General features: G+C 43.0%; 1 protein-coding gene across 2 annotated transcripts in view; it reads left to right on the top strand.

Moving 5' to 3' along the window:
• MYBPC2 (myosin binding protein C2) overlaps positions 1-22,928 on the top strand; it is a 241,323-nt gene that overhangs the window by 202,643 nt on the left and 15,752 nt on the right. For both annotated transcript variants that reach the window (XM_069636959.1, XM_069636949.1), the window contains one exon: positions 9,263-9,458. In XM_069636959.1, the coding sequence (XP_069493060.1) occupies positions 9,263-9,458 (196 nt within the window). The remainder of the gene's footprint in view (positions 1-9,262; positions 9,459-22,928) is intronic.

Below are 22,928 nucleotides of genomic sequence, written 5' to 3'. Positions count from 1 at the left end.
GACCCTGATCTCTCCATATATCTGACCCTGTTTCCGTGATCTTGGGTGCGATTGCTTGCAACCAGACCGTCTGGTCCTGGTGAGTCCACTCACCTCTCACAAATAACTTATGTAAGAAGTGCTCTCTGGCTATTTTCATATCTACCAAGGTCGTCATTCTAGAGATTGGTCTCTGTCCTGACTTACAGAAATTAGTATTTTATTTTTGCAAAACAGACCTTTTTCTTAGAGCGTTCCTTTGAGGAGTGCTTTACAGCGTAACACAGCGTGTGATCCGACCGGATATGTGTATCTGGTCAGCTGGCACGCTGTATTAATCTGCACAAGTGATAGATCTAATCCAAACGTCCGGCACGAGCCCCCAATTTGTAAGAGGATTCAATTCAACACTACAGCTAAGTCAATGCCTAGTCTGGGATACTGAATGGAAACCCTTATTGATATATCTTTATGTCCAGTTCATGCGTTCTGGATGACTACCCCTATATAACACCCCTCTCTTTGAATAACCCTGACCCCACTGAGCCAAGAAGTAGTTCTGTTTTGCAAGTTAAAAGGTTTATTTGATAATTTAAACAATAGATATATATATCACGCTTTATAATAAATTAATAATTGGATATCACACTTAATCTGAGATGATAAAGATTAACAACGGAGAATCTGGCACTAGCACACTTCTTTATAATCACTAAGGAGTTGACATGAAATGGATAAGGTAGCACACTGGTAAATAGGGACAGAAGAATAATGTGGTAGAGAATGCTTTATAGAGTTCAAATGGATGCAATGTTGAATGAAAGTGCAATACAGAAAATACTCAATATGATTTCAACATAACAATGTAATCACTTTTCTCTGGCAATCCCCTCCCCCCCTTTATGCAATGCAAGGAAATGGAAGGAAAGCACACAGTTCTCAGAAATGCAATCAACTGTAATTCAGTTCACCCCAGCAAGCTTACACTACAGAAGTTGGAAACACAGGCCCAAAATGCTTTTATATGTGCTGGCAATGAAGTGAAAAATATACTAAAATGCTTTTAATTCCCTCTAGGAGGTTCAGGGTGAGTGAAATATACTTGGGATGAGTTCAGGCTCACTTTAGCAAGGATCTAGGAGTAACTAGCAGGTTAAACGAATTTTTGGCAACTGAAAGCAAGCAAACTGCTGTTTTCCCACGTAGAGAAATTTGCAAATCGCGGCAAAATGCGCGCGTGCGTTTTTCACGATTGCGGCAAAACTATAAGGACTAGCACTATCATTTTGGGGTCCTAGGACAGCCTAGGATCTCAGCTTCCAGATGAAAGTTACTGCAAGTCTCTAGCACAAACGGTCACGGAGATATGAGCGATTAAATAAAGGTCGTTTTTCAGATTTGAAATTTTAAAGTTCAAAAAGACAAGTGACAGCTAGCAACTAGAAAAGGACAAGTGACAGTTAGCAGGCAGTTCTACTTAGATTAAAATAGATTGAATTATATTATTTTAACTAAGAGATTGGTTCTGCACAGTTTGCTAGGTACTCACACTATATTCTTGAATTAAATGGGCCTCGCCACGGATCTGGTCAGGTTTTAGACTGGACTCTGGTCTCTGCACTTCACAGTGATCTGGGTCAGCTCTCTCTGGTTCTGGATTCTGGAGATTGATGGATTTGAAGTCTGGATCTTTCTGCACAGCTTTCTCTAGAGATTGATGGAGGTAAAGTATGGATTTTCCCGGCAGAGCGTCCCGCAGCAAATGGATTTGAAGGTCCCTATCTGTCCTGTCTGTCTGCTTTTATCTGTTTTTAAAATGGGTATGTGTGCAGCATCACTAGCCCCTACCCCTCTACACTTGCCATTGGCCCAATTCTCCCCTCTCCCATGATTGGGGAAGGAACTGTGAGTCAGAGTGATGCTGTAGGTTTTATGGGTCAGAGGATCCTCCCCTGTCAAATTGCACACAATCTATATTTGATAAAAAAGACATATTTGCACAGGTACACATTTGTTTAAAATTACACGCACCCATCACATATCACAGGAGGTATACCCTGTCCAAATCTGCTCTTCCTGGGGGCTTGCATTCAGAAATGGCAATATTTTGCACTTTTTAACTGGTTTGCAGTACCGGACATTACCCCAAATTTACACACATGTGCGCAAGGAGTATGGACATTAGTTGATGAAGTGTCAGATTTTTCACATGCACACATTTTGAGTAATATCCTCTTTTCCGCTAAAACCACCCTGAACATACCACCGGGTCCTAACACGTCTTAAAATGTGGGCAGAAAAATCACAAGAATTATGGTATCATTTAAATAATTTTCACAAGTCCGCTCTATGAATGATCCATCTTTTTAAAGTTAGGTTCTGGCCCCAAAGGGGTGTGGTTTCCCCCCAGCACAAGGTTGAATTTCTGGTTTTTCCAGTTCTGCCAAGCCAGCTTGCTCTCACAGGCAGTGCCCCTCCCCTGTCCTTCCAGGAGGAAGCTCCATTTACGACTCCCGCCAATAAAACATTTGCCTGAGTCAGGACAGGGCTTTGTTCAGAGCTCCTGTATTCTGTGGGGGCTCCCCTTAATTCAATTATCAGAGAGATGGCATATCCTTAGTGTGGCCAGCAAAAGGCAGATAGGCCTGGGAACACAGCTGTGACTCAAGTTTCACTCCTGATGGGGGGTAGTTGCCAGGCAAAATTGGAATCTCTTTAAGCCAGTTTTTAGCTACATGTCATTTCTGTTCCCCAGTTTTCTGCATTCAAATAACTAACAATTTTTTACATATGCAGCTAGAATGCTGATTCTAAGTTTAAAACTATGACATTTAAACAATTGCAGCCTATGTGACATTCAAAAGTAGGTCACTCATTTCTTTTAAACATTTAGATTTTTAGTGTCTTTCAGTCCAAATTTACTTAAACTGCTGAAATCCACAGCTCAGCCAGTCTTGTTATAAACCTTCAAGTCACTTGAGAATATAACTTTACATTGGATCCACCTCTCAGTAAGTGTTTCTTTGGCTTGCTTTGGGTTCATTTATTCAGTTTTCTACAAAATCTGGTGGTTTTAAAACGCCGGCTTTCTGATAGTGGTGAGTACTGGTACTGCACCCCTTTTTGGGATTTAAAAAATGAATTCCCAACAGTTATGGGTTTGCTTTGGGCAATCAGCATTGCCATTCCCAATGGTTTCAGACTACTGTGTGGGTAGTCCAATGGTGGTTTTAGGCAGTGTCCTTCTGTGCCCATAACATCGGCAAAAATGAGTGGCAGCCTATTCTTCATGCATTTCCCTGTGCATTTTCTGGGAAGCTCTGGCCATCATGATGTTTTCCATGTCAGTACTGCACAGTTTTGAGGTAGGGCTCGGATGCATGGGTAAAAACATCCCACAAAGTCAAAATCAACCAGAGGAATCACCATAGTAAAGTCTCTGTTAATCAGGATTTCGTCAAATGTCCATTCCTCTGTCTTAGCTTCTGAAAGTGGCATATTAACAATCAACAGTTCAGGAATTGCCTGCCGGGTCTTTGGTTCAGTATACTGTGGAATGAGTCCATCAAAACATGAATTTTGTACTGTCTTTGACTGTTCATTGTGACAAAAATTGGCAGAAGAAGTAGCGAACACAGAGGTAGCATCGTTTTCCACATCAGCTTGGAAGTCTACTTCAGTCTCAGCAGCTAGATCAAGGGCAGAACCTAAGCCTACAGTAGTGACTGATTCTGTGTATGCCACCATTGTGGATTGTGTTTGGGAATCAGAAGCATGTATGTGTTCAAGCTCAGAATTATAACAGACTGCTACAAAGGAAATCTTAGGTAAAGGAGTGGCTTGTAAATCTTCAGCTAACGGCAATTCCTGACAAACAGTAGAACAATTGTCAGAACCTGTGCCCAGAATAAGTGCTGTGCTAAAAAGAGGACTTTCACTCCCAATAGATTTTTCATATTGACAAGTATCATGACCTACAAAAACCTCCGCACTCAGGGATTGAACAGTATTCACTTCATCAACGGATAAAGTTTGAGGTGTATTCAGAAAAGACCGTAAGGTTTTATTCTCCTCTAGTAAAGTAATGTATTCTTGTTTTAACTCCTCAAGTTCAGCTTTTAGCATGCCCCGCCTTAACTGTACATCCCTATCAGTAGGCACAGGGGAAGGCATGGTAGCATCAGGGCTGGATCCTGCCCTAGCCATCCGGATGTGCACTGATTGTACATTGTCATTTACTGCTTGCAGGTTTTGTGATCTATACTCTCTCTTACCGACTTGGTCTGTGTTGCCCTTAAGCAGACTACTGACATCAGACCTCTTGACATTATGGACTACAGTAAGTACTTGTGCAGAGGAGTAAACAGTAGACTGAGGGCTGAAAACAGAAGATATGCAATGAACCCCTCCATTCTTTATGTTTGAATCATGAAACTGTTCAATCTGAGGTAAAGCACAACCGAAATTATGGGGTTCAACAACAGACGTACTTGTGTGTAGTAAATCTAACAGTGTGTTGTTTTCCGCTGCTAAGGCTTGTGCGGACGTAGAATCTGGATCAAAATTAAAGACAGAACTAGGATCAGGCAATGTACGATGGGCCATCCTGTGGATAAAATACTTTGCACATAAATACCCATTTGTAACAAGGAGTTCATTTAAGTCAGGATCAATGATTTGATTGTCACAGGTAAACTTAAGGGAAGCTTTCTGTACAAACTTGTTAGTGGCCTTGCTGCCTTTCTTTCTTAAACTGGCCATATTCAAACGGGAATAACGGCTGGTCATTCTGTTAAGAAAGGAAGAAGGCAATGTGCACGGAATCTCACAGTGTACAACTTTGAATCTAAATATGTGCATACAAAAACCCAAGACTTGTGTATACTAAAACCCAGGAGAAACAATAATACCTATATATGAAAAGGAATGTGGGGTAAGCACTTAGAACCTCCTTATGACTGAAAGGAAAGTCGGCAAACTCCTTACCCACTATGCTATTACAGATACTGACAGCGCTAAACCCACGTAGAGGGCAAGCAAGGACAGGATCTGTGAGCTGACACTCTGGATGATACAGAATAAGGAACTTAGAAACTGTACTCGCGAGGACCGGAAAGACCACTTGAATGTCAGTAAACTCACGAACCCAGTTGATCAAACAGGAACGCTGAAGGCTATAACAGCAATGGGTGGAGGAAACTAAATACATAAGACCCTAGTCAAGGGGCGAGTAGAAATAGTGATATAAAATAGTGAGGAAACAAAAAGGGCATTTACACTGGGACTAGTTACAATAACACCCACACCTAATAATCCATGGGAAATGAATGCAGAAGTGAGATGGAAAACATGGAATGGATCCCAATAGAAAGTAAGGATCAGGAGCAGGGAAAATGATATCACAAAAGGAAACCTTGAGGCAGGAAGCTAAATCTATAAAGGGAAAGACTAAAGCATCAGGTTTTTCAGTAGCAAAGGACAGCAGCAAAGAAACAGAAAACACAGGCGAATTGGGCAGCATCAAAGGGTAACGCACAGAGACAGGCTGCCTGCAGACAGAGGAAGACAGAAAGGGAAATCCAGTGAGCAGAAATCAATTAAGCACAAGAATCCTAAATCCAGGGCAGAGGAACAAGAAACAGGAACTGGGCACTAGGCACAAAAGCTAGGAACAAGGAACAGGAACTAGGTACTAGGCACAAAAGCTAGGAACAAGGAACAAGGGACCAGTCACAACAGGAACACAGCAACAATGACCAGCGCTGGACTGAAGCAAACTGAGGCTTTTAAAGCTGCTTAACGAGCACACACCTCAGGCGTGCCGCCTGCTGCACCTGCAGCCACAGGTGTTGCCTATCCTCCACCCAGCCTTGTCCTGCAAGGGAGGAGGTGAAGCAGTGAGCCAGGCATTCTGGGAAGCATAGTCATTTGATTAAAGTAGCAGTAGCATGCTGGCTGCCAAAAACCTGGAATGGATCCGGAAGGGAAGTAATTTGGGAAATAAGGTTTTAGCACTCCCAATTCATCAGGACACTGTAGCATAAGGTTCGGAGGAAATGTCCAGTAGGGAATAAACCCCAAAACATGCCCCCAAGTGGCGGGAACGGGAGCGAAGGGAGCGAGCCGTGACACTGACGCCTGATACCAGCAGCTGTCTCCCGTCTTGAACTCTCTCACAAGAGCTGCAAAGCGCCCTGAAACCGACTCGACCCTGTCGAGCACCAAGAACTTCTACAAGCACAAGGTACATTGTGGTTGTTTCCCCATGGTCCTTTTCTGAAGGCCCCTAGTGATATTTTACGACCCATTGCTCCCTTTGTGCTGAAACCAAGTATCCTTGAGCTATTGCGATTAATTACTTTACCGACTACCCTCCTGTCAGTATCCAGAGTGCATCCCTTTTCCTCTTGTAACGATCTGTCCTCTGCATCCCTTTACAGGGTGGGTTGTATTTTGTAGTAAACTAGAACTGCCTGTTGATAATAATAAAATAGATAGTGTTATACAACCTTGACTGGACAGTTTCTTTTATCATTGGGTAATAATTTATTTTCGCTGTGTTACAACTAAGCGACGATCCACAACCTTGTGGAGATTAGCCTGCCGTTCCGTCCACATTATCAAAATTGGACATGGAGGTTTATAATTTCATTGTGTTTTCAATGGTGTCCGGTCAATTGGTCGACAACAAACTGGTCGACTGCAATTTGGTCGACACCATTTGGTCGAATGCCAAATGGTCGAATTTTTTTTTTTTTTATATATGTGTTTTGTGGGTTTTCGTGTGGGGGAAAAAAAAAAGAAAAAAAAGGGGGTTGGGGGGGGACCACCCCAAAAAAAACCAAAAAAGGGGTAAAAAAAAAAAAAAAAAAATTCGACCATTTGGCATTCGACCAAATGGTGTCGACCAATTGTCCTGTCGACCAAATGTTTTCGACCAATTGACTAGGAACCGTTTTCAATCTGTTCCGATCCCTTCTGGTGTACTAGAGGTGTCGGCTGATTGATGGTTTGGAAACCGATATTCATCCCTGGACCACTGGTGCCCCAGAAGTTGATTTGTCACAAACTGTGGACTACGTTGCTGTCTTCCCAGTCTCCCCTGTTGTTTTTCCACCCCTCGCCCCACAGATTCACAGACTCTGTTCTTCTGTTTGCGGTATTACTATCCAGTCTTCCTCCTCCAGAAGCCACTTCTTCTCCTTAATACTGCCACCGTTTATATCTTGTTCTAAAGCCAATAGCCTGCAACCACTCCTCTTAGGCTCCCTGCTGCCCCCCACCACAACACAAAACTCATTCCTGGTGTGCCAATTGTGTCAAATATGGTACAGTAAGATACAATTATTTGCCCAGCATCACACACTCTCGTTAAGAGATTATGCAGATTCTTTCAGTGCATGTAATAAGACCTAATCAGGCACTGCCAACTCAGTTTTTCAGGCGGCTAAAAATGCTTTGTGTGCGAGCGTGGGTGTACGTGCACCTCGGACCTGCTCTCATGACCTTGGGTGTCACCCGATATGTGCGTGCCAACCTAGCAGACTCCTCTCAGAGCCACCTCCCCAAATATGGCTGCGGCTCCTGCGGCATCTTCTAATTAATGCTGTAGTTTTGCTATGTCCGTGACTCATTAGAAAATATTGAGTTTTGAACCAGTAGAGTACAAGCACACCATATGTGTGAAAAAAGGTTAGTCGATAACAATTCAGATGTTTGGAGCTCCTACGGCTCACTGGTGGTAACATAAGTCAAGGGTGCGGGGGAGAAAAATATGACTCTGGTATCAAAAGTCAAAAAGAAGAGACTAAGAGAAGTGGAGAACCCATAAGACATGAGTCCTCCCGTCCCCTGCACACCTATTAGTACTGGTAATAAGGCCAGTCAATATTTATATGATTTGTTATGTCTCGTAGATACAATGTAAATAAATGTAGTAATCACTTTTCATGACATAATTCGTGACAAAGCACAGGTCATTCTTGATGACATCGGAATTATTATTACTCCAATTGAACAACCATCACTCCATATGATGAATATATGAAACAGAGGCGGCATATTAAATACTAAGGCCATGAAAAATGTATTCAGATTGCTGGGACATTGCAAACTGTTTAAATAAGTCTGAAAGATTTGGACTGTATTTATTTGTTGAAAAACATTACTTTTGAAACATGATAGTGCTCCTGAAGAAGAGAAACATATTCTCTCGAAACGCGTTGAGCCTTCCTTTTTTCGTTTGCTACACTCAATTTGTCAAATTGTAAAGTCACAAGATTGAAAGTGTGTATATATTTTCGCAAAACTGTGTGTATATATCCGCAACATTGACTACCTATATGGTACAAACTACATGTATGGTAAAAAAACAGGTTTCTGAGTTTTTTCTTCAATAATTTTCTCCAAAAATTATTTTACACGAATTATGTCATGAAAAGTGATTACTAAATGTATTTACATTGTATCTACGAGACATAACTAATCATATCAATATGGACTGGCCTTATTACCAGTACTAATAGGTGTGCAGGGGACGGGAGGACTCATGTTTTATGGGTTCTTCACTTTTCTTAGTCTTATTAGAAAATATTGTCAGGATCGGCGAGGTCTTGATAAATCTGTGTTCGGGTTGTGAATAGTTTTACAAGAATCTTAATGTTGTATTGTTCGGGCCTTGAATAACATGTAGAAATGCTAGATAGGGCACTGATAGGCAGGAAATGCGGCATGCATGTTCATACTACGAAAAGCAAACTCTGCTGCAAGAAAGAAGATACTCATAGGAACAGATAGCACTGTTTCTAACTGTTCTGTTTTTCAATTGTCGGCTTAATTTGGAAATGGATGCATAAAACACAAAAAGTAAATATTGCACAAATATAAAACCATAAAAAGTTCCACATATTTTACCAACAATCATCTATCAGGAGGAATATAAAATTTACCTTCAAATTACAATTCATAACATACCATTCAAAGATCCTACTGGAGTTCTAAGTGCTGAAGTCCCAGAGAGCTGACAGCTGGGAGAATTCTCACTCTGCTAGGGAAATTTTGCAGTCATAGGATAAAGTTGAGGGAAGCTGAAACTGCTTGATTAAGTAAATGTAAGGAAGCTTAAACTGAACCTTAGAGCACTTCGAGGGCACTTCTGCATAAAGCACACACTGCTGGTGTCCTGCTTCACTTTCTGGGCACTTTTGGGGGAGCCATATTCCATGGGTATGTTAACTCTCATTGCTGTTGTTCTCTAACCTGCTTTTGTTTTTATTCGGCGCAGGGGAAGCCAAGGCCTAAGGTTGAGTGGACTAAAGAAGGCCAGCCTCTGGACCCAAAACAAGTTAGCCTGAGGACCTCTGAGGTGGACACCATCCTCTTCATCAGATCCGCTGAGCGAAGCCACTCCGGAAAGTATGAGCTCTCTGTCCAGATTGAGGGCATGGTGGACAAGGCAACTATCAATATCCGCATCGTAGGTGAGTCCCTGAACCAGAGCTGGGTAGTGGCCTAAAGAGCAAGCGCATTTTCACCAGCAGGTAAGTGCCTGTGAAAGTCCTGCTTAGCTAGTGCAGCGTCTCACTGGCCTGTCAGGACATGACTGAGCTTTACTTTCTAGAGAAGCCACCCTTGCTCACCTCTGGCCTAAGTCAATCGACGCCCCCTGAATGCAGAAAGCATAGAACGAGGTGTCGCCTATCAAAGGCCAATGCTGAAGCACCCACCTGACAACGGCCTGAGCAGGAAACATTCACAGCTGTAAGCAGGTCTCCCCTGAAAAAAAACATGGCTGAGATAAGCCGACATGTTTATTATTAAGGTAGACCTCTGTACTCTTATTTTTGGAACACTCTACACAATCTTTATAAAAACCCTGATACATCGTGGGTGATCTGTGATTTCATTTCAAGTAAAGCGCGCAGGCAATGTTATAGAGGTGGCTGTGGTGCATCTGGGAATCCCTCCCATGTGTGGGCTGGAGCTACTATCATCATATACTGGTGAAAGTTGAGTAGGTCACCAGGTCTCTGGCCCTTGTGACATTATTAGGCACTATGTATCTGGGAGCTATTCCTAATGACCCACAACCTTCTTGCCCACTATACATAGAGGAAGGCCTGGCAACACAAGGATAGGGGCACAATAGGACAAGGTTTAGTCGCAGTAAGACCACTACGGTGGTGATTGCGCGGTAGAAATATGGTATAACATACTACATCCCTTCCTATCTCTTACTTGAGGGTGCCTTGAAAGTGTAAACAAAGAGAAATGCTCTTTTCTAAAAAAAATAAGCATCTGACATTTCAGGTCAGTAACACACTGCTTTTTTTATTATTTGCTCTAACTGTAACTGTATACACTACCTCTGCACTGAGTATACATTGCACTTGAAGCGCCACAGAAGATTGTCAACGTAAAATAAAGAAGTTACACTCAAACAAAGCTCCTATGCTTCGGGTTATGATAAGTCAGATTTGTGTAGGTTTTCTTTTACTTAATTTGTAAATCATGTTTGTCTGTCTTGTGTCGGTTTCATTGTTATGTTCTTGTCGCTTTCAGTTCTAATGTGCCCACCCGCATCCACTGTAAGTGCTTTCAGAGTAGGATACGGAGCTTGGATTTTGCAAAAGGCCTGAAGCTAAGCGTATGGGCGATTGTTCCAGATATATTTGTATTATGTTCTATACAGCTCTAGCTTTGTTGCAACCTTCCAGAGAATGCTGGCATGAGGGGAGGCCACATCTTTCATTTTCATTATGTTAATGGACACTGCGTTTGTGGGTCTGACGGGTCCCATTGTATACCATGAGAGAGATGCCATTGCCCTGATTTGGTGTTCATATCTCCCAAGCGTGTACGTCACTCGCGCCTGCTGTCTGCCTGGCCCAGCCAGCTCCGCATTTTAGCTGACCGCAGGTTGCACCTGTTAAGCTGCTAAGAAGCCTTAATGCCCAAGGCCCTAAGTTTATGATAGTTCATCCAAATGAGCCAGTGCTAATTCTATTAGATAGGAAACCACACATCTCCTCCCTGTGCTTCCATCAGCCCATAATCCGTCCTTAATGAATCCATTCAAGGAACCTATTTTTATGTCAGCAGCGAAGATGGCGTCCGTACTGTGCTGAGTGGGCAGTGCAGGCTTGGGACATCGTTGTTGTGATCTTGAAGGAGTCGTTGCTCCCCGTCCTAGCATACTGTGGGGGAATTCCGTAATTCTAATAGTTGTCCTCTTGGCCAGTCCTATCAAGGAAGGTAGGGTACACGTTTGGTGCCTGAAAGCACTTCCTCCCTCTACGAGGCCTGACGGTCCGACTGGGTAATAGACGGGAGACAAGGATTGCTGTGAACCTCAGAATGCAAACGCTCTGCCTTGTTTAGGGGCGAGGACTACAAAAGAAACACCCCAGAAGGGGTCACAAGCACCTCGGAACATGACCCGCCTCCCCTTCCAGTGAAATTATGTCATCCCTGAAAGGCAACCTTTGTTCTAGTTGTCCTGATGATAATGGTCCATTACCAGTACTGAGTTCAGAAAACCAGTCCCCTGTGAGGTGCCCACTATTTCTGGGGACCTGCTGTCAGTACGTGGAATCGCACAGATGCCTTCCTCTTACCCTGATGACTATCACCTGCGAGGAACAGGAGTATAGAGGCCTCTCAAGGAGGGTAGCCTGGAGGACTACAACATTGAAGAGGTGACTCGACAGAGTTGGTCTGGAGGAGCGCCTTGATGGGATTAGCGCTGAGAGATTCCAGACTGTAGCCGTACCTCACAATAACCAGTATCAAGGGTGTAAAGTTACATTAGGTATCTCGTTAGGTCCCACGAGCTCCAGGATTAAGCAGTGTCGCAACAGGGCGTGCCATGAGCTCCTCGTGAGTGGAAAGACATCGTAACAGGTTTTATTTATTTATTTTGCATTTTTTGAAAGCGCTCAGACAGCCCGGGGGCATCGAGGCGCTGTTACAGGAATATGTCTCTTAGTTGTGTATTTATAACGCGCTTAATACCCAGAGGTTTCTAAGCGCGGACCCGGGGATCGAACCTGGGTTGCTTCGTGTCCTCTTGTTTTCAAGGTGAGCACATTGGCGCTGAGCTATCCTCCCGGGATAGAAGATAGGGCTGGACTTGCCAGCGCACTGAATAGGAACATGTACATATATTTTTCTGGTCATTCTGAGAACCGAATTAGATTACATTTTTTGACAGGCCAGTGAGCCCAGACTTTATTGGGCAAGCAACTCAATAGGGGCAGTACTGAGTGCCTCTGGATTGGAGAGGTGCCGCAAAAAGACGAGTCCCAAGCAATCCCGGATTGCAGAGATGTCTCAACAGAGCTGGCCTCAGGATTGGAAAGGTTTCCTGATAGGACCTGTCCCAAGTGCCCACGTTTATAGCGGTGTCTTGAAAGGGCCAGGCTAGCCCGTTATGTGCTCCTTTTCCAAGCCATAGTTGACATGCAATCTGTAGAATGCGGGGCTCGATGGATCACATTGCCTTGGGCTTGCTATATTTATCCTGATGATGAAATCATGCCATCTGTGCAGGCTCCCTTTGCTCCTTGCCCCGAGCAGAATGTGAGCAATGGTTTATTTTAATCCCTCTTAATGCCAGGTTAAAGGAGGAATTCACCAGTCCTGAATTGGTCATGAAAGCTGCCCACGCTTCGCTCTGTCTTGGCGTCTATCCCTTCGGCTGTGCTGTCTTTCACTGCTTCCCATCTGCCTCCCTCCGATCCTTTGTGCTGTCTCTGGCGCACTTACTGTATGTACATCTTCAATCAAACATGTGTTTGTTCGCATCAGAAGAATTAGGGAAAGGAAATTAGAGGAATACTTCCTTGGTGGAAATATATAATATTCCTCCACAAGGCCAGACCCTTTTATTTTGGCTATCAAGCTCAAGCGCCACCTTTTAGAGAACCTATTGCATAGTAGTACAGGGAGATGACATGTAAGGAGGAACACACAGCGTGTGGGTGTTATTTGGTTATTTACCCACCAATTGACTGCCCATGGCCATTCTAATTCCTATTCTAATCCCCACCCACTCCCTGCTGCTCCCAAAACACATCCTCCTGGGATCTCTTTAAACAAGCTTTCTCAAGCAGGAACATCAAACAGGTTACTGCCATTGCTATTTCTAAGGAGTCAATGGATTAATTGCAGCTGTACATTTTGTGCTGGTGTAATAAAGATTTCTTAACCAAGAGTGCCTTCAGCCACTTGATTTATATGCATTCCTTACACTGAAGTACTGTTAGAAAGCAAGCATTGACAACACCAACATTTCTGGCCCATGTAAAGGTATCGGATAGGCATTTATTTGGGTATGGTACCAAAATACTGAACTTAAAAATACAGAGGACGAAAATACCGAATGGAAAATGCTGATTTCAATGTGTGCATCTTGTGCACACTTCCCATTTCAGCTGCCAACATCAGCAGAGCCTTTGCCATAAACCTGGGCATCTCCATCCAGCACAGGCTTGTGTCTCCTATGTCGAACCCATGCCACAGTCTTTTGGGAGTTATCTCCAGCATACACAGGCGAAGATAAGAGGTGGACTGAATTCTTCACTGATGTCTATCTGACATTGTTATGGGGTCATTCTTACAGGGCACAAATGCGGGTGGCTAAACTGTCTGTTAGTACTGATCAGAAAGTTGTAACCCCAAATCAGAGGCTTTTTATGAGTCATTTGGGGGCCATTGCTTCCAGACTTTCCAGCACCCTGAAAGTCTGCCAATATGCATAGTGTGAACCTTGGCTGTTCCAAACTGGATCCTTATTTCTTGCTGGACTAGATCAGTAAGACATGCACAGGCCTCGTCTGCTCTGGGTTTTTCAGGTTCCTACAGAATCCCCCAAAGAGGCTAACGTGGTACTGGCTGTCCATCATTGGGAGTAGTGCACTCTTGCTTCCATAAACCTTGGTTCCATGGTACGGAGCGCTCTGGCTTCTAGAAGATTCAAAGTTTGTGATCTGAGAGAACTGATTTTCCTTCTCTCTGCTCACTTCTGACCCAGAAAGGTAAAAAGTGGAAGTATGATTTTAAGCATGGTTCCAGGTTTGCTGGTTTAACACCACTGGCACTGGAATCTGTTCCATCACTGAAAACATCATAGAGGTAAACAAAGAATCAAGGAGTTGATCCCTTTGCTGCCTAGAGATTGGCTGTACTCCATTACTGGGACTGAACCAGAAAATCCTCCGCTTTCTCTTCCGAAGCAATCGGATATATTGTTTTTTGATGACCGTGTAGAGATATTACCTGCTGCTCCTTTCACACCGAGAATGCTTTGATCTCTCTTTTGTGTAAAATTCTGTTTAATGTGTATTTTTTTAGAAAGGTTCAGCATTTGAGGCTGGTTATTTTCAATGTAGCGAAACTGCCTGGAGCTTGGTCTTGGCCCCACCGCAGCCAGCTATGAGATTCTTTTAAACCAGTTTTTCTGTTGTTCGTAGGATAATAAGGGAAGGAGGTTGGACATTACTGCTTCAGATTCTGATCAATTACTGGACATTCTGTCTTCAGACAGATTTGGGGATTTATTGAATTGAATTTATTGTTTATTGGTATAGCGCCTATACACAATGTGTTTCAAAGCACTTAAGGAGGGAGGGAACATGGGAGAATACAATTACATTCTTAGGAGTCCTTGAAACAAGTGGCTGATAAGCTTCCGGATAGGGTTTTTCCAATGTCCTGTTATGCTGACTGCGGCTTCACCTATGGATAATCCTCTGATATTTCCTTTGGCTGTGCCTCGTGTGTATGAGTCTGTGCCTCCTCTCAAGGGGCCTATTGAAATGGATACAACTTCCTATGAGGAGATACATTCTTCTGTCCTAAACTAGATTGTTTATGAGTGTTGAGGTTGGGCCCTCCTATTAAACTTCATGGTCTTGGTCATTTACAAAAAATCAATCGGAAGATGTATCAGTTTTATTTCCGATGAAATCCGTGGCTTTTGTATATGACACATCTATGTTAAAAAAACAAAACATTCCAGAGCCAGGTTTTCCTAAAAGCCTTGATAATCAACATAAAACATCTAAAGATGAGCATGTGACAGTGCAAGGATATATTTCTGCAGAGTCATCAGTTACCAGAGCGAATACGTTTCTGTGTCTAGATCTGTACATTGTCTTGATAACAGAGTGAAGCAATGCAAGGAAGAACCGTTTTCAGTACACAGGTTTTGCTCTAAGACAGGTAACACTGTTTTTTGTTATTTTAAGTACATTTGAAAATAGTTTGATACATTTTCTGACCTAACAATTGAGGCTCCAGGTGAGTTTGCTTTATTAAACCTCGATAAAGAGGCTGCCATTCTTATGGCCCGTTTCCTTTCCTCCATACTCTTGGCATGTGCCACGGAACGGGGGACTGGACCGGACCATGGTGCTAGGCAGCATAATTCTAATTTTGTTCTGCATGGGCCTGCCCTTCCATTTTTTGCGAGGCACCTCCTCTGCGCACTCCGCATAATTGCCAGTGCCCAGTTCCTCAAGCTTTGTCGGACGGGGCAGAGCGTCAAGCGGCAGCTGCACCATCAGCAACTCTGGGTGAAAAAGGACGTGATTTACACAGTCACATCCACGGTTTATATATGAGATTCAGTGCTTAGTGTGAGGTTTATAATCTTAATCTCAATGTTCCAAATGAAGTTACAGGTGCTCCTTTGATGAAAAGATATTACTAACCCCTGAAAAGTACAAAGTGCTACATAAATATAAGACTGATTTGTTCACGGTCAAGACATCAAAATAAAATCTGGACCAAAACTGGTTCCTTGGGTTTTCCTGTTTATCAAAGGCCTATACAGATCATACGTTCAGAATGCATCAGATACCTAAAAAAGAGATTCCTTCCCAAAGTGAAATAGACATCTCCAGTTTCTGGGGACTTTTAAAGACACAAACTTTCACATCGCCATCCAGAACGAACAATGGAAATTCTTGAAGTTTGCAATTGGCATGGATGTATCCAGCGCGTGTTTTTTTCCTGCTTGCTTGAACAGTGCCCCAAGAGTGTTTACAAAGGACCCATTGCTGGTGGTGCTGCATGCCAGGCTTCAGAGGAAGCAGCTGCTTCTCTGTTTGGATGATTGGGATGATTGGCACCAGAGCCCTCCTTTTCCAGAGAGTTTGAGACACTGTCCAGTTTGGACTTTTCAATTAAAGAACAATCTGCTACTGGTACAGGGAGCTCATTTTCTGGGAGTGATGATCCTTGGTTCTCTGGCGTTTCCAATTTTCTTATACCTAAAAGGAACGGAATGTTCCTGGCTATTTTGCTTATCCTAAACTATTGCTACCGTGTCTAATTATACTCTCAGATAATATATAGGAAAGATCACTTTTCTCCTTCACTGGAAATTGTAGACAAACAAGAAACACGTTTTTTCAGACTAATCCATAATTCAACCCATTTTTAATTCACTTGTTCTTGAGCCTTTATGTTGCGCCCTTTGTTTGATTGAGGACGTATTAAGTGATGTTTTAATTGCCGAGTCAATGGGATCACCATTGGGATCTTTAACACTTTTGCGTTTTCTCTGCAACTTATTCATAACGTGCACTGATGGCCTCAGTAAAATAATCTTCTTGTGGAGACACCCTTCCAAAGTCATCCACCTGACGTATGACTCTAGATGGATGCCTCAGAGCTACAAATGGGGGGCACAATGTAGTGGACCTCTGGCCAGGAGAGCGTTTTTCCCGGGCCACTGATAAAAGGTGGTTCCGTTTCATGCAGGCAACACCACTGCAATGTCTTATCGAAACAAGCAAGTGGGCATTCACGTTTGCTTGTGTCTGATTTTTTTGTGGATGTGCATGTCCAAGGTGTGATCAACACAGATGAAGGCAGGCTAATTTGTTCTTGTCACTCTACCTCATGAGCGGAAACTCTATCCAGGTGGCAAGAGCATCTCCATACTGTGGGGTTGCCCTCAAGTAGACCTATTCACTGTGAGGGAGAATGTAAAGTGTCAGTTTTACAGGTCTAGATGATATGTTATTTATAACGCGCTTAATACCCAGAGGTTTCTAAACGCAGACCCGGGGATCCAACCTGTGGTGCACTGTGTCGTCTTGCTTCCAAGGCGAGCACATTGCCCGTGAGCTATCCTCCCGAGATTGAGGTCTTGAATGGGAGGGTGTGAATTCTACAGGAAATACATTTTTTCCTAAATGAATCCACAAGCCTCAGTTTCTACTGAATGTATCCTACTATGTCTACCCTTTGTTACCCCTCCATCTGCTCCTTGCCTCCCTCTTCTGTCACCCTAATCCTTATGTTCCCACCCCACACTTCCTTCAAAATGTGTTTCCTTTTAGTTCGATTGTCTAGTACTCGCCCTGTCACTAACCGAAACCCTTCAACGTTGACCCACTCCTTCAATTTCACTTTAAGTACCTTTCCATTTTGTCGTCTAGGAGATGTCTCCTGGTAGTAATGTGTCATGGTTTTAATGAATCAATCTGGTAATTTTTAAAATGATCATAAAGTTAATTGTGATATTTTGTCATTAAATGTTCATCATGAGAATGGTGTATGGCATGGCGGAAGCCTTCAAGAGTAAAGGGGACAGTGAGGGGTTCATTTTAAAAATGGCCTGTGGTCTGCTCCTCTTACCCCAGCTCCATCCAGAAAATACTCCTGCTTCTCCCTGCACCTCTAATCTAATTGTGGTTCATGAATCCTTATGGGCTCCGCCTGTTTTGTAATACCGATCAAAAGGAGGCAGAATCCGTAGGAAGTCATTATAATGTCTACCACCACGCATCAGCTCCAACCAAGTAGAATTCAGCAGGAGCTGCTGATCCCAAAGACCCCCATGAGCATCTATTTTGCAACAGGTTGGGGTCTACTGTTACACTCGCAACACCCCTCGCACAAAGGGTAAATCGTAAGTGGATAAAATAAGAAAATCAGATGTGGCCACAGCGATCTGTAACGAGAAAAAGAAAGTATTCCACACTACGCTCACAGAGATTTTTTTCTCTCCCCACTTTCATCTCACCCAAATATTTCCACTTAGTTGTTGGAGGCTTTTTCCACAGAGCTTTCTACTCTTTCTTTCGAGATGATATTACAAATCCTTGGGAGGAAAACTCCCTGATATGACAGACTTACTTGCTAACTCAAGAAGCTTACAGTCCTTGACTATCCTGGTACAGTCCCTCAGCTGCAGATCCCATATTTCCAGTTTTCCTCTTGAAATGCTCTTTGCTCTTTTTTCAAAATTTGAACCAATGTCTTATACCTAAAAGGAACGGAATGTTCCTGGCGACTTTGCTTATCTTTAACTTTCTCTACTGTGTCTAATTACATTCCCAAACAATATATATTGTTCCCTAACTGCTTCATGGAAGGTTTCTGGTCTACGTCTCTTCTGGGCCTTCCTTTTTCAGATCTGACTTGTCTTTGTTCAAGCTCGCCAGTGATCCCTGTAAGGCAGAGATGGAAAGGAGTCTCTTTCTTGTGGATGGAAGGCCAATGCACTGTTTTCAATTGTCTCTGCTCACAAGTGCCAAAAGTCTATCCAATTCGTGGTTAAGTAAGTTAGAAAGTCTGGAGCAAGAAAAACGAATCCATTCAGCTTTTTAGCATGCTCTCGCTCCACGCTGAGTAGGCTGACCTCTTGCAGCTTTTTTCAGACCTGTGTAATGTCGGTTAGCATGCACATGCGAAAGTCTTATCTCCATAGTCAGTTTAAGATTGTCTGCTAGAATTAAGAAGTGTTTGGCTTGTCCATTTTCCACGAAGCTCTGTGCCTTTATAAATATTATTTCCTCATCTACCACCTTGATTATTGACCGGTAAAATGAACGCAGCAAGCATTCAAACGTTTAGTGAGGGTCGAAGAACCAAAACTGTGCCTGTTGTACAGGACCCCTTTATTTTCTGCTTTTTCCTTGAACGTTTAGTGACCTTATCCCTCAGATGAGTCCTCAAGAAAGGCTTCTCTAGGGAGGCAAATCTGTATCAGTGCCGAGTCCAAAGAGAGAGAGTGCATGGGGCACCGTTTTGCCGAGTATGTTCAAAACTACAGCCTCCCTTGGAGAGCAGACACTACATTTGCCAGAACTAGATTGGCCTGTTTGTGAATGGCCTCTAGATTCCAGATGGAATGCATTCCTTTAGATAAATCCCTAAAAGAAACCGTGAAAGTGGAATGTTGATGTCCCCAGGGTATGAGTCACTGCTAAAACTTTGAATGAATGCCAATCAGAAGCTCGCACTTCTCCTCTTTTATGCACTGAGTATAGGGATAACTTCCTGTTGAGCCAATGCAGTCACTTAGGTACAAAGGTGCAAATTGTCAAACATTGTACTCAAAGGTCACAGTTGACTATATTTCATAATAATCTCTTTTGGGGTAAACAAGAATACCCCATGGGGCTCATTTTCTAATGAAAGTGTAAAAGTGCCCTTGTGCTCTCTTTCTGCATTCCATCTCATTTTCCTGCTGGTCGAAGGCGTCGGATGGCAGCAAAGTGGAGTTTGCACCACTGCTTTGCTTTCCTCCTCCATTTTGGAAGTTTACTCAATTTTATGCCTGCATGATATTGTCATGCAGGAGTAAAACGAAAGGATTGCAATGGAGTATATCTTGGTTTAGCACTTGCTAATAAATTACGGATGCGTATTGGAATCTAGTATAAAACTGCCTAGTGTAATTTCCCAGCAGTGTTTTATCTCTCACAGAGCAGACAGTAAAAGTGAAGATTAAAAGCTATTTCGCCTTCATTTACTCTTCACAGTTACTCTCTGCTTTATGAGTGTTGGAAACTGCAACTATCAATACGCAAGTGCAGCCATTGGTGGTCCCCTGCATACAATCAGAATATCTTTTAAAATGCCCCTCTGTGTTCTTGTCTTCCCTGCTCCCATCCTGACAGTAGACTTTGACGGCTTGACCATTGCTACCAGTAGATGAGCCAGAGAATGTCCTGCAAACCAACTGCTCCGCATATGGTTTGAAGTCACTGCTTAGTGGCTTGCCTTCACATATGGGAGTGCAGTTCACAAATTATGCTGACGACACCCAGCTGTTGCTGGAGCTGAAGTATAATTATGCAGCAGATTCAGATAGACTTACTTCTATATATAAATCCATCAAATATTGGATTTCCATGAACTGGATGTGCTTAAATAGTTCCGAAACAGAGCTTATGATATTTGGATGAACCAAGCTAGACCCAAACTCGACCCAAGGTACGCCAATTTTGTCTGTTTTAAATGAAGTGAAGACACTTGGAATTTACTTAGAACCCTCCCTTGGTGCGGATGCACATATTAAAAACATTGTAAAAAATACCAAATACCATCTGAGACTTCTCGGACAGATCAAAGCTTTTATCTCTGCTAAAAATTGGGAAACCTTGGCTCGTGCCACTATTCTGCCTAGGAGTGACTTTTGTATATATATCACCTTATTGGCTGGTGCTGGCAAAGGTGATATTCACAGACTTCAAGTAGTTAAAAATGAGGCTGTCCGCATTATGAAAAATATCCCTTGCAGAACTCACATTTCTGAATGTATAAAAGAACTAAAATGGCTGCGGGTGGCCTCTAGATTCCAGTTTAAGATGAATTCTCTGGTACATACATGACTTTATGGTTAGGAGAGTTTAGTTAAACATGAGGCTAGGAGTATTGCCCGACAAGCGAAGGGAAATGGCCGGTCATTGACGTGTTTTCTTTAGGAAATGAACAAGCTTCCTTTCCGAACTTTTTTGAAAACACATCTTTTTGAATAACAGATTGATTCTGTCACTGTTGGCATTTTCCTTTACTGTGCCTATTCTTTTTCGATGTATCATGTATGTTCATGTGTGCGCTGATGCCTACGGGCTATGTTGCATAAAAAACAAATGAAATAAATAAATAGGTGTGCATTTACATAGAGTGGAGATAATCCACCCGTACTATAGTGACTTACAGTTTTCTCAAAATATAAAGGGTTTAATGAAGCAATATAACTAAACTATACTAAACCTGGTGTTCAATATCGTCTTAACAAATATCTGATACTAACCAAGATAAGGTTTATAATGAAGAGGTAGGAGAGGTCCATCAGTTAGTTGTCTCAAACCCATGCCAGATTACTAAGACTTTGCCTACGATTTGTAATGTTATGTTTTGTTACTTAGCATTTATATAGCCCCTTATGTATCACTGGTATGATCTCAAAGCGCTGGTAGGTTGAACGCCCTCGGGAACCGCAGTTCAGTCAGTAGAGTGAGAGAGTGTGGTATGGTGCGTGGGAACACCGGATATGTGTGTAGCGGGTTTGGTTGTTGCATTAAAGCTGCTTCTTAGCAGTAGTTGTGGTGCTGAGGAAATCAGTTGGATGTGTTCAGTCTGGAGGGTGGACACCCACACTGAGTTCTGGCTGCATTAGGCCTGAAGAGACGCTTAAGCCAGCCGGAATGTGCTCAGCTAGCTGTGTTTTATAAGAATGATATGGAGTTTATGGGTTGATGTTAATTATGAGAACAGCTAGACCAAATGTGTCATAGTACAGCTGTGTTCTAGATGAATGATGGTGTATAGGGGAGAGTAAGCGTAGTAGTTTGATATGGTGATTATCAGTAAAGCGCCTTTCATCAAGCACAAGAGCAGGACAGGGGGCGTACATTTAGGCACAATTTCTAAGTTTATCAATACCAGAGTTACGCTATAAGGCACATTTTCTAGATTCAACTTTAGCACCTAATGGCAAAATGTAATTACTGTATTTAATAAATGCTTGAAAGAATTAAACGTGTTTCAAGTTAAAAAAAAACCCCTTTCAGAATCTCCACTCCCCCAAGTGTCCATCTACATATTTCCCGAATTGTTGTGAGATTTTAGTAACATCGAGTGGGTCAAGAGTGATCACACAAAACGTGTGGCTACGGACGCTTCTGACAGAATCTGTACCTCGTGGTGGTGGGATTGTGCATTAGTGTGCAGTGGCACAGCATCCATGTAGGTCTATCCACAGGAAAGTTGTAATGGCGTGCTGGCACATAAGAATATAGTTTTCATTGTCCATAGAGCACAGGGTTTCCCCAGTGAATATAAATCTCGTCGAGAAGCTGTGGCAATATTTCGAGTGTTGAAAAGGAAAGATTCTCTCACAAACAAGGCACACAAGAACAGGGACAGAGCACCAACCGGGCTCACCTGTGATTGACATTACACCAGCCAAAGTAATGTCAATGGAAACCAAATTCACTAGTCAAAGATAGCTACAAAACCTACACAGCATTGTAGCTACCCTGATCTCAGCAGACTGCCTAAGGAATCATCAGCCCTCTGGAACAGCCTACCTGCCTCCCTGAAACTTGAAGAGAATCATCTCTGGTTCCGGAAGCACCTCAAAACCTTTCTCTTTGCTTCTGCTTTTTCTCCTCCTCTCTCCTGCTGGCTTCCTGGCCGATACTGAAACTGCACTGGTTACCTGGCCACCCCCTGTTCTTGGGCCAAGGTCTCCCACACCCCCTGCAAGTAGCACACCTGCACTTCCTTCATGGCAACCCCCGCACTTAGGGACTGTTTCTGTATCCCTACAGTTCCACCACCACTTGACACCTGATGTCTGCACTACCCTTGCACTTGCCACCAGCTGGCCATACCTTACTTACTGTTTATTATTCTCATCCCGTGTACTTCACTTTCCCCCTCCCCTTTCCCATGCACTTGCACGATCTGAATGACACCTGGCCTAGGAGGATCGTTGTTTGTCTTCCCTCTGTTCCCCCTCCCTTGCCGCGTCGCGCCTTGAAACACTTGTGTATAGGCGCGTTATAAATGCCACATCATATCATATCATGTCACAAGAGCTGAATAAGCAGGAAGGTGATGGGAAGGGAGGCCGGTATGAAGAGGGTAATGGCATGGAAGACATTGTTTTGTGAGGACAAGTGCTAGACATTATGTGA

This window comes from Ambystoma mexicanum, chromosome 1q (assembly GCF_040938575.1).
Source record: "Ambystoma mexicanum isolate Mex_15411 chromosome 1q, UKY_AmexF1_1, whole genome shotgun sequence".
NCBI lineage: Eukaryota > Metazoa > Chordata > Amphibia > Caudata > Ambystomatidae > Ambystoma > Ambystoma mexicanum.
Note: the sequence above shows the minus strand (reverse complement) of the source record. Positions and strands in the feature narration are given on the sequence as shown.